This window comes from Camarhynchus parvulus, chromosome 17 (assembly GCF_901933205.1).
Source record: "Camarhynchus parvulus chromosome 17, STF_HiC, whole genome shotgun sequence".
Classification (NCBI taxonomy): Eukaryota; Metazoa; Chordata; class Aves; order Passeriformes; family Thraupidae; genus Camarhynchus; species Camarhynchus parvulus.
The window spans coordinates 3,937,017-3,949,752 of NC_044587.1; the positions used below are offsets into that span (position 1 = coordinate 3,937,017).

The window sequence follows — 12,736 nt, forward strand, 5'->3', positions numbered from 1 at the left end:
CCAGATTTTTTCATTGTATGAATTGAAGTTCAAAGGGGTTGCTCCAAAGAATATTTTTTCCAGATGCCATGAGTCCCAGGATTAGTTGAGCAGTAATGTAATTAATTGTCTTATTAAAAGACAATTGTCTAATTATTAACAATTAGTGGCAATTAGATTGGAAAAAATACGTAGATTGGAAAAAATATGTAGATTAGAAAAATATGTTGGAATATTATCTTGAATACAGAGAAGTATCTGATTCCTGCCCTATCTACCTCTCCCAGCATATAGAAATACTCATTTTTAGGTTTATACCCTTCAAAGGGGTTAGGAAAAAAAACCATGAGAAGCCACAGGATATGGAACTAGAGGGAACAGAGAGTCAAGCTCACATTGTTAAGTGAAAGATAATTTATTTTAATTGGGAGGTAGAGAATCTGATTGCAGATTCTGAGTATTCATTTTTATGAGTATTCATTTTACCAATAATGACAGAATGACTAAGGCATTTATTGAAAGGATTAATGGCTGTCATGAGCTGTATGGACAGAAGGTTAGACTTTGAGTTGAACTGGCTAACTTGGAGTTTAACCAAGTTCAGCATAGAATGAAAGCCTAAACTAACAAGATAGTGGAGCAAATTCTTACTAGAAGGAGAGTATTGCTGATTTCTTGTTAGGAAATGGAAGAAATGTTGAGGGGTGCTGATCTGTATGGGAGCTTTGTTCTTTTGTCACATAGCAAATATCTTCTTACAAAACATCTCTAGAGATGGGCAAAGCAGCAGTCACAGAACCAAACAGCACTTTGAGAATATTGGCAGATGCAGTTTCCATCCCATTTCACAGTCCTGAGTTTAAAAATAAACTAAGTTCAACTGCAAAATATATTTTAAATAAACCTTTTGGATGATGAGAGCTACTTGAAGCTATGAAACAAACCTCCTGAAAATGAGACTCTGTGTTGTTTGCTCAGTGTCTGAGGTTCTGTTTGTGTCACTGAGAGCTGGCAGGTCCCTGATGCTGAGCCCTCTGTCACTGGGGCAGTCAGGGGTCAGATCCTCGTGGTTAAAAGGATGATTTGTGGATGTGATGTTCTTCTGGATCCCTTTGCAGGTCTGGTGTCCAATGTGTGTGTCAGTGTGCAGAACTTGGCACTGCTTCCATGTCAGTGTGCAAAACCCCCATGGATATTCATGCTCCGTGCTCAGCTTCCCTTTAACACTGGTTTTTGTGCCCTTATTAACTCTTGGTCATTAACTCATGTTAATGACCCGGGACTCGCACGGAATTATTTATTTCTTTATTTCCAAGAAGACATCTCACTTCACCTTTAACCACAACAGTGCCTGCATGGTAAAATTCCTTTTGAACTCAATTGTGAATATTCAGCCTTTTTTTTTCTTTTTTTTTTTTTTTTTTTTGTTTTTTTTTTTTTTTGTTCTTTCTTTAGAAAATTCCCAACGCGCTTTGGGCCAATCTGATCCAGGAACGTCTGTCAAACGTGGACTGCATCAAACAAGTAAGAATTGCTCCTCAGAGGGCTGCTGGATAAGCACTTACACAACTCGTGCCTGGTGTTTAGCATTCCAAGTCCTGAGCAGAGCAGGGAATGGGGGCAAATCATCGGGGCTCCCGAGCCAGTTGCTTTCTTGAACATCAGCGGAGGGAGTTTGGAGCTTTATTAACAGGATAAAGGGGAGGATGAGAGTATGCATATGCTAATCTTCCAGCACGGAGATGATCAAAGGCTGAACAAGCAGAGCTTTGTTGATTGCCTGGGGCAACTGGCAGAGATGGAGTGGACAAAAAAGATAAACAGAAAATAGATAGAAATCAATATTGTTGAGGTTTTTGGCTCTTCTTGAGGAAAAGAGTCTTAACGTTACTAATTTCAGTTTTATTTCTGGTTGTGTCTCTTTTTTCTCCCTGTGTTAGGAAACACTGCATTTGAATATATTGTCTTCTGGGTAATAATTAATATTTTCACTCTTAGCTTGACTAGGTTTAGTTGTGTTCAAATCTGTGGCATCCCGTGTTTCTTGCTCCATGTTTCATCATCTGGGAGACTGAAACAATGATTTTTTTGATCCTTAGAAAGAAGTAAAGGTATTTGCAGAAATCCTAAATGGTATCAACTTTTCTTCATAAAACACTGCAGACCTTACTCTATAATTGACCTATTAATGTTGAATTTGCAAAGTAGAATTAAACTTTTTATTGCTGTTCAGTGTGCTTGAATTATATGGGTCTGTCTGGTTTTCCTTGAAGGTCTTTTTAGCTGAACTATTTTACTTCATTTTTACTCATTATAGGTACTTAGCACTCCAGATTATATATCTGGTAGCACTCAATGTATTTTTTTATTTGTAATAAATCCACACAGGATTTAGGCCCTTCAGCTGGCAGGAGAACCTGCTTAAAACCACACATGATATACTGTCCTGTTCATTTGTGTGGTGTTTTTAGTTCTTTTATAACAAGAGCTCTAAAACCTCTCAAAAATGCTCATTTTTTCACATAGGTCTCTTTTTCTTATTAAAAGAACACATGTTTTCAGCAGATACTTTTCCCAGTGTTTGTTAAATTGAGTTTTACTGTCAGTGTACAAGCAAAATCCATCACTCTCCACAGGCTGCATCCACCTTATTTTCCATCTTTTTTTTCCCCTGTGCTTTCTATAATTGTTGGCATGGCTTTAGTTTTCCTGTCAATAATGAGGGATGGATCTCTCAGTGAGTTATTTTAAGTATTAGGTCATGTATGAGTAAGGTGACAAGGTGGTTAAAATGCCAACAGCTGCACAGAGTCCTGCCTGCATTTCATGTTCCTGTTGTTGTCACCAGCAGCACTGAATCAGTGTTGGGTGTCTTACACAACCAGGGGGGGAAAAAACCTTTATGAAGCTTCCCTGACATTCAGCAGGAATGGAGTGGATGTAATCAACCCAGCTGAGGTTTCAACTGCTTTTGGGAAAAACTCATTATTTGTTTTTCAAAGGTGTGATGGTTATTAAAAATCTTCACATTAATAGATAGATACACACAAAGTGACCACAAATTATTTTCTCCATTTTAAGTGCAATATTTTCTGTGTGTAACTCAGAATTAACGCTGTAGGGTTTTTACATCACTGACCAGATTTATGCCATTTCTTTCAAAACATGAGTCAGCATGTTTTCACTGAAAAAATGTTCACAGATTAGGAGCAGCATGTTGGACCACAGTACCACCAGCTGTTTGTTTTATTTCTCCTTGTGGTGTCATTGCCTTGGCATTAATTGTGCAGCTTTCATCCCACTGACAGTAGGAATAGAGGATTTTTTGCGCCGTTGTTTTGACACTCACAGGTTTATAGATGTCACTGGCATTCTCCAAGGAGAACATTTTTATTGATCAACAGCTCTGCTGAGGCCCTGTGTTATGTGTTCCTGTAACACAAACCTTGTCAGGACTGTGAGGGATCAGGTGGGGAGGTCTTGCAGTGCACACAGGAAACTTATTGCAGGCATTATGTTAGAGCCTGGCACTTGTGAGGCTGATACAGAGAATTTCCATCTTGCAGGGTTAACACAGCTTGGCTGCAGCCCCTCTGACTGCTGGGAATTCATGGAGTGGAGAGAGATTGCTCAGGATGTGTTTGAGGGGGAGCTGAGCCACCTTCCTGGAAGGTTAGGATCTTTAAAAACCAAGCTTAGGCCAGTGAGTCACACAAAGAGTGGCAGAATGAGTTGAGATTGGTATTTTTTTGTGGCTGCCCTTGAGAGGGAAGGCAAAGAGAACAATGGCTCTGTTTGGTTTTACCTCAATTGGCTCTCTTTGGTTTTATCTTGATTGGTTCTGTTGGGTTTTACCTCGATTGGTTCTGTTTGGTTTTACCTTGATTGGTTCTGTTTGGTTTTACCTTGGTAGATAAAGGTAATGATATTTTCTCTGTGAAACTCCTTGCAAAGAAAGTGATGGTACAAAGATTTATCCAGGCAGAGAATCTGCCCGTTCACCTCATTTTCTGTTTTCTGAGAAGAATGGAACTTTTAAAAACATTACTGACAAAACGAATGTGGGCCATAAGAGGTTCCTTTCTAATGGGAAATTTGGCAAGGTTTGAGCATTTTCCATCATCCTTACTGCTCATGTTGATGGGCTGCAAGAGCTGGGTTGTCAGTATTTCTACTGCACTCTTCAGTCTGCCATGCTCTGAAAATCTCCAGAATTTTAGATCCATACTGGCAAAGCCATCACTGATATTATATTTTTTTCCCCTTTTTTTTATTTTATCTGTGACATCTGCTTGGAGCTTGTCCCTTCTGTGACAGCACACAGGGAGCAGTGACCACAGAGTGCAGGCACCATGGGATTTCTCACTTTAGTCTTTATTCCGACCTTGGTGTGATAAGGTGCAATCCATGCCTGGATAGAAGGTTACTACTATCAAGAACCAAAAAAAGATGGCTTCTTAAAGAAACAAATTCATCATGTGAAGTTCTTAATTACACTTTAATGACAGTCAGGAGGGCAAAAAAAGACCAGTGTTTGCATAAAGCATGATAGGCACATTTTAAGTCAGGTCTTGCTCTGCTGTGTCTTCTTCCTCTTGCTGCGTTCCCAAGCCACGCTCCCTTGTCACTCTTTTTTTTTTTTTTTTTTTTTTTTTTTTTTTTTTTTTTTATTTTATCCTCTTGTGACATCTGCTTGGAGCTTGTCCCTCTTGTGATAGCACACAGGGAGCAGTGACCAATGGAATTTCTCACTTTCAGCCTTTGTTCCTACCTTGGTGTGATAGGGTGCAGCCCATGCCTGGATAGAAGGTTACTGCCATCAAGAACCAAAAAAAGATGGCTTCTTAAAGAAACAAATTCATCATGTGAAGTTGCTAATTACAGTCAGGAGGGCAAAAAAAGACCAGTGTTTGCATAAAGCATGATAGGCATATTTTAAGTCAGGTCTTGCTCTGCTGTGTCTTCTTCCTCTTGCTGCGTTCCCAAGCCACGCTCCCTTGTCACTCTTTTTTTTTTTTTTTTTTTTTTTTCCCTTTTTTTTTTTTATTTTATCTGTGACATCTGCTTGGAGCTTGTCCCTCCTGTGATAGCACACTACTTGCAGCTGTTCAGACCTCCAGCTCTGAGCTGTGCATGGGGTGCCCTGAGCATACGGCCTTTTTGATGTGTGATAAAACAGAACCGAGCCACTGGGGGTATGGAGAGGCAGTGCAGCAGAATATCAATAAACCTGTTCTGAACAAAGCTGCAGCTCTGTGCTGGAATAGACATTTCACTGAAGTGTCAAGTAGATGGATAATATATTCTAATTAGGGACTGACTGATACCCTGCAACTCAGAGACCTTTGGAAATCAGCTCCAAAATGCTCACTGTTTTTGTAATGTGTGTTGGTTTTGCATTTGTTTAATGCCTTAAAGTGTATTTTCTGCAGGGAGCTATTTATTGAGCTTTGTTTTCCTAAATACCCCAAACTTTTTGCTTATTGCCTATTTTAAGGACCTTTGAAATTTGTGTGTAAACCTCTAGAAGTTTGCTGTGGATTGTTAAAAGTATGGATTGGTTATTGTTATAGTATTGTGTCTACTGCCTGTTGCACATTATGGGATTTGAGCCATGAGCAGTAGTGACTTCAGGTTTTGTGGGGCAATTTTGGATTTTTTTAAAATGTGTTTTGTTATAGTTTCCAAAAATGTTGCACTCAGAGTGGAGAAAACAAGCCAGATTTGTAGTCTTTGCCATTTATAGTAAATTGGCATCGATTTATTTGCAATCAGACCTTTCTCCCTAGAAGATCTGGCCCTATATATATGTATTTTTTACACAGTATATTCCAAACTAGTGCTGAAGTTCCTGGCATAGCACTACAAACATTACTCAGCTTTGCCTTCTGCAAGTCCCAAGGGATAAATTGATTTCTCAGCACCTGTGTGACCTTAGCCAGTGGTTCATTCTAATTTGGCAGAGCAAACACTGGGAGTGGCAAAAATGGCTTGCAGTTACTTGAGTCTTGTATTTTCTACATCTGTCAGCAGGATGACATCTTCCTGAAACCAGGCTAATTAAGGAATTTTAAATAATCTGCTCTATTTTCTTGTGTAATTGGAATGGCCCATTCCCTCCCACAGACGTCCTGGAGATAGATTTCCCTGAAATACTTGGAGAACCTTTGGACCCCACCCTGCCAGAGCACCAGGTTTATATGGGAGCTGAGAATGATTGCCAGCTAATGCAATATTAAAATATCTCCTTTATTTCAGCACAAAGATGCCTCCCAGATTTCCTGAGGAATCACAAAATTATTTGGAGGGGTGGGATAGAACAGCAAGGACTTGTGTGCTCAGGCAACTGACAGATAAATTAGGGAGAGTTCAGAAGATTCAGATGTGAGCCTGGGAAGTGGATTAGATTTCAAATACTGCGTCAGACAAAAACTGAGTGAGGCTGCAGCTCTCCGTCGGTATTTCACAGATGCGTAAATGTTTTTTTAAAGATGCTCAATCCAACACTTAGCTGGCTATAACAAGGACTTAAGGGAGCAAAAAGCTCTTTTTTCTTTTTTCTTTCTTTTGCTCTGTTGCTTCATTAGCTCTGGGAACACTGGTTCCATTGCTGTGAGTTTTCCTGTATAATTTAAGAAAATAATGAAAGCATGCATATTTTCCTCAGTATTCTTGGCATTAAATCTGTCTTTAGATTTGTTTAGCTCCTATTTTTTTTATATATGTACACAATGTGGGCTGGTATCCTTTTGAATATTTCAAAACTGTAGAAATTGTTTTGGGTTGTTTTTATTTGAGATAGAAGTTGGTTTGTTTTTATTTTTAAGATTGAAACATGAAAAAAAAAATCATTGCTCCAATCTATAAGTTCCCATTGCTGTGTGGCAGTGGAATCATTCCACAAAAATATCAGTGCTCCATGTTTGCTTTCTTCTCTCACAAGCATCCATGAGAAATACTGTGCTGTGGAAGGATCAGAACGAGGTAATTTTTGTGTAAACAGCCCTGAGATTTAGTATGAATTTTGTGGGGTTTTTTTCTCTTCCAGGATCAATAACTGTTTCATGTTTTTGTTCAATAGGGATGGATTTTGGAAGGCTTCCCTGAAAACCAGGAGCAGGCATGGATGCTGCAATCATCTGGCATTTTTCCTAGGCATGTTGGTAAGCAGTACATGGTTTGTGTGTGATTGCATCCAGGAGGAAAGATTGGAAGGGTTTGTCTCAAAAAATCCTCAATAAATTCAATACCAGTGCTGGAGACAGAGTCACCAGACAGCGCAATATTTCAGTAGGGTTGAAAGCCTGAGGTAACCTGGGAGATTTTAAGCCCTGTCTTTCACAGCCTTTTCTCCTTCCACGTCAGAACTCTCCAAATTCCAGACCCTACACCAAGTGGGTTTGAGCAGCTAAAAGTGGCTTTGCTCCTGACTTGCATCTCTAAAAATCAGTTTTTATCCTCAGAATAAACCAGTTCCTCATGTGCTAAACACAAATTTATGCTTCTGTTGAATTAGGGAATGTAAATTTCACCAAGTGAAGTGGAAACATGATGATTTTAAGCTTGACCTTTCAGAGTGGGGCTGGACTCTGGCTGGTTTGGGGTGGAATGTTTTACAGACCTTGAAAGCTGCCCTTGCCATACAGGAGAAGCAACTTGTCCCAAATTATAGCTAAAGGACCTACTTAGAATATAAAAAATTACTGCAATTGTGTGGAATGCAGTGTGAAATGGTAAATGCAGAGCTTGCCAGTGAGCAGAATTTATCCGACTTGATGAATTGTCACTTTGGATTTGATTTGGATGATATTCAACTGTTAATGAAGAACTCAGAATCACTGCAGTAGAGTTAGGCAAAAATGTTTAATGTCTAGTACTTGCATGTATTTTTAATATACCTAATAACATCTGAAGTTGAGTTTTGCTCACAATTATATCTGTGCCACCAAGACCTGAGTGAGAATCTTACAGCTCAGTCTGTCTAGTTAATCAAAAAGAAGATTCAGAGGAGATGAGATTTACTGTGTGTGAGTACCTTAATAGGGAGAAAAGTGCCTGAAAAAGCCATTTAACACAAAGAAGAAAGTCATAAAAAAGAACTTGTTTGAAACCTGTAATCAAATGCACTGAAAATAGTAATTAAATTACAGTGTTTAACTGCAAGGATGATTAGCCAAAAGCAACCCAGGGAACTGACAGGTTCTTCCTCTTTTGATGCTTTCTAATCAAGTTTGAACACTTTTCTGTGAGGTTATGTATAAAAAAATCAGTTTCACTGGTCTCACCACCAAAGAACCTGGGTGAGAGATAATGTTTGTGGTGTAGAAGAGAATCAGTCTTGAGTGCTCAGTGGGAACTTCTGTCTGAGGCTCCAGAGACAATTTTTTATTGCTGCTGGTGATGTTTTTTGGATAATGGGGACAGTTAGTGCCCATGGGTACTGGATTTGTGGATATTTTATCCCACTGTATTGTTTAGTAGGTGAAGCAAAATTCTGATTAAAAGTGAACTAAAATATTTGCAGGGAGAATGCTGGGAAATGAAATGTGCTCAAGATAAGTTCAGCCACCTTTAATATTAGGATACATCTGAACAGTTACAGGGAATAAAACAAATTATTAACAAGAGCTACGCTTTTAATTTTTTCCCCTTTTTTCTTTTGTTGCCTAGTTATGCTGTATGCCCCAGACACTGTGCTGATTGAGAGGAGTGGTGGGAAAAGGCTGGATCCCCTCACACAAGGTGCAGTATTGTTTGTTCCTGACCTCCCCTGCACACTGCAGTGTTGCTTGGTCTCAGAAATGTTGTAGTACTACTCTTGGGGTTAAAATTTAAATGGGATCCCTTTAAGAATTAGTAGGAATATGTAATTATAAATTTCAGCTGTTTGGAAATGGTATTTGTTGACATTGCTTTATTTTCAGCACCAACAAAATATAGGGAAATAAAAAGCTCAGGACTGAGCCTGCAAACTGGACTATGGCAGTACAAAATATTTAAAGGTTAGATCTGTCCATATGAGTTTATAATTTTCCTGTGCATCTCTGCTGGGTCCTGCTTTGTTTCTGAGGTGCAGGGATGCTTTTAGGGTAAATAAAATCATTTCCATTAGGTTAAATAAAAGCATTTCTATTAAATAAAATAAACTGTCAAATCCACTCAGCTCTGTATTGTCTGTTGAGTTTTATCATCAATCATCCACCACGAGATAAAGTCCTGCCGTTGCTCAATAAAAATTCAGGTTGGATGTTCTGAGGAGTGGAATTAAGAGGGACATTCTTAATTAGAGATTTGTTAATTCATGCTCTTAGTTGTGAGGAGTGGAATTAAGAGGGACATTCTTAATTAGAGACCTGTTAATTCATGCTCTTAGCTCCTAACCATGTTCCCTGTAGAGGTTTTCCACACAACCTTTGACTGGCCAAGTGACCCCCTGGTGCAGGAGAGGTTGGTGAAACCAGAAGATCTCTCTGAGCAGGAGGTGTCCAAGAAGCTGCTGGAATATCACAGAAACTTCCCTGAGGTTTTCCACATCTACCAGAAGGTTCTGAAATCCATCAATGCAGACCAGCCCTCCGTGGATGTTCTCTCACAGGGTAAATCTGTGCTTTGTGGCGGGTGGAGCAGGTCCTGTTTGAGGGCTGGTTCCTGCCTCTTAGAGTCACTTTGTAGGATTAGGCAACACAGATGGCTCCCAGCTGAGTTGTGCTCTCTCTAGAGCAGCATTTGGGCTGTTCCTGGTAATTATTTTACTGGAGTAAGTGCAGGTAACTGGAAATTCTCAGCTCACAGCCCTGCCAAGGAAGAGCTGACTCAGTAGAGCAAATGTCACCATCATTTCTGTGGTGTCTCTTCTAAAAGGGAGCCCTGTGGCTCAATTGTTCATCTCCCAAAGGGCCAGTACCTTCCAAAGTCTGAGAACAACAAGGAGGAGTAGTTCAAAGCTGGGAACATTTCATTGTTTAAAAGCTGTTTGTGCTGGGAGCTTTCCTGTTCATCAGTTCTTGTTTGCCTTTGCTTGACTGTAATGCAATCTGACTTTTAATGTTGATCCTTCTAGAAGAGGATAAGGAAACTGCCAGAAAGACCAATTGATGTACTTTGTAGCTGTCAGTCTGCAGATGATCTCTTATATCCCAGTAATTTTGCATCTCAAAAAGGTCTTTTTTTTTAATAACAAGTGCTGCACTTTTAAGATAAACAAGTAGGAAGTTTATATTCTGAATTTCCACATTAATTACCTCTAAATTACTTAATTAAATTTAAAAGTTCATATCATCATTCATAAAGAATTCATGCCTTGAATTGTAAATAAAAATGTGAGTGCCTGAATATTAATTATTATTAATTAATAATGTAGTGAGATAAATTGAAAACTGGAATGAAAAAATCCTCTCTAGATCTTTTTTTCTGCAGTGCATCAAGCAGCCAGATTTTTTTAAAGAATAATTAGATGTGGAGACTGTCTAGGGGATCATTACTCCTAATTAACTTGGTTATTTACTGCAAATTAAGCATCATTTGTAAGCAGGGTGCTTTGCCTGTAATGTTTGTGCTTTTCAATACACTGGGTTGTGGAAAATGTTCAGAATAACTGGAGCACTGCTTGGGTAGCTGATACTCAGGGTTCCATGCAGCAAACACTAATTTCTAGTAGGATTTTCCAGTGTTTTTGTTTAGATTTTTATTGCCCCAGCTAGATTTAAAAAAAAAAAAAAAAGATCTCTCATAAAAATGAGCAGTATTGTGGGTTGTTTCACACAATTATAAAATGTTGTGAACTGAATGCAGTTGCTGCTGCCCTGATGTGGGAAGGACACCCAGTGCAGGATCCCAGCTCTGCAGGAAGGGATGGATCCAATCCCATGGGGCTGCACCTTTGGTTTCTCCATACTTTAGGGCTGCTGTGTAAAAATTGGAGTTTGCTGGAGGTGTTGCTTTATTAGAAAATATTTTCTAACCATACCAAAGCATCTAAGGGAGAGTTCCCTGAAAAATTGTTGGTACAGAGCAAGGCATTGACAATACCTCCTAAAATCCTGTTCCCCACCAATCCTTTTGTGCTTTTTAATATAGCTTATGACTCATACAAACAGTCATGCTTAATCTTGTCCTATGCCTGAACCTAAAATTCTTTTTTTATTACACGGACTCTCTTTGGAGAGCCTTTTATTGGAACTGAAGATCTCACAAAAACTGAGAGGCTGCAGCTGATCTGGGCTCACCTTTAGGTGTATCCACTGCAATCCCAGGGGAATCAGAGCTGTGCAGATGTGTCCTTGCTGCTTTGACCATGGCCAACCATGGCAGGTGGGATCAGTGCCAGAAAGTTTAACTTTGGCATTTGACTGATCCCTGGAAAAGCCAAAAGATGTCACAAGTATGGCTTGGGCTGCTCTAAAAATCCCAGAAAATCTCTGGGATTCTCAGCCATCAAATGTCCCCAGCTGTGTCCAAATACAATCCCAATTTTGTCCTCACTGCCAATGCTGTGACATCTCTTGATGATCTCTCAGGTTCTCCTTTGGGATTGTAACCCAGTCCAGGTCTGTATAATGTGGCAGTGCTGATGATGCTTCACATGTCCCCTGGTCTTTCCAAACCTGCAGGTTGACCTGAAGTTTCTATTTCCTGCTTGAAGCAAAATTTAGGAGGATGGTGTCCAGCAACTGGGTGGAATCAGGCAGAGAAGCTCAAATATTCTTTACAAGTTACACAAAAAGGATGGGTAAAAGAATAAAACATCCACACTCAGCTCTGTGTTGTCAAGGCTGAGCAGTGTCATGACACACTGTGCTACAAGTCTATAATATTGTAATTAGGAGTCTTAATCACACACAGCTGGATAAATGTCATTAATTTAACATCCCAAGTTTTTACACTTAAATATTTGTTCAGAAACTGCAGAAAGTATTAAATGTAATTACAGCCCTCTATAATTTGCATGGTAAAATTGTAGCTATCAAGCAAAAATTACTTCTGCTAAAAACAACATGGTAAGAGAGCAATTATTAATTGAATCTGCTCTTTAAAAGGGTTTGACAGGCACTGATGAAAGACAGAGGAGTGTAATGATAGTGAGATTTCTAAAATGCCTCTCAGAGTAAATTGCTGACAGGACACTTTTATATCCGTGTCCTGATTTTAGGTGCAGAGTCTGGATGTTTCAGTGATAAAATAAACCATAATCAACATTTTTTTAAGAGAAGAGAGTAGTTTATCAATGATTATATTTATTTTTTTTAAGAAATGGGTTAATTTCTTGCCTTTAAGAAGAGAGTAGCTAATAAATGATTATATTTTTTTAAATAGAAATGGGTTAATTTTTTGCCTTTCTCCCCTGTTGCAGTTCTTGCCTTTGTCCAAACCCGGCACCGATCTGCTGCCCCCTTCACACCCAGGATTCTCTTTTTTGGCCCCCCAGGCAGTGGGAAGAGCCTGCAGGCAGCACTAATAGCTCAGAAATACGATGTTATCAACAGTAAGTTCTCAGTAAACGTGCACTTTGCTCAATTCCCCCTTTCTCTCTTTTTGATCATTTATCTTTTGCTGTCTCTGTCTTACTCTCTTATAAAAAGTCTCTCTTTGTCCATCGCTGTGGATGTCAATTTTTTGAGAGAACTGAAAAGTATTTGAATGAAAAGAAGTGTAAACCGAGTATATGTGCTTTGACAAACCAGCTCTAAGGTTTTTTTTTAGTCATCATTTCATCATTTTTTATACCTTTTGCATCTGTATTTTTCTATTGTTAGACTCC

General features: G+C 39.1%; 1 protein-coding gene across 6 annotated transcripts in view; it reads left to right on the forward strand.

The window, feature by feature from the left end:
- AK8 (adenylate kinase 8) overlaps positions 1–12,736 on the forward strand; it is a 69,088-nt gene that overhangs the window by 14,623 nt on the left and 41,729 nt on the right. For all 6 annotated transcript variants that reach the window (XM_030961366.1, XM_030961365.1, XM_030961370.1 and 3 more), the window contains 5 exons: positions 1,435–1,503; positions 7,061–7,142; positions 8,650–8,721; positions 9,375–9,575; positions 12,329–12,460. In XM_030961366.1, the coding sequence (XP_030817226.1) occupies positions 1,435–1,503; positions 7,061–7,142; positions 8,650–8,721; positions 9,375–9,575; positions 12,329–12,460 (556 nt within the window). The remainder of the gene's footprint in view (positions 1–1,434; positions 1,504–7,060; positions 7,143–8,649; positions 8,722–9,374; positions 9,576–12,328; positions 12,461–12,736) is intronic.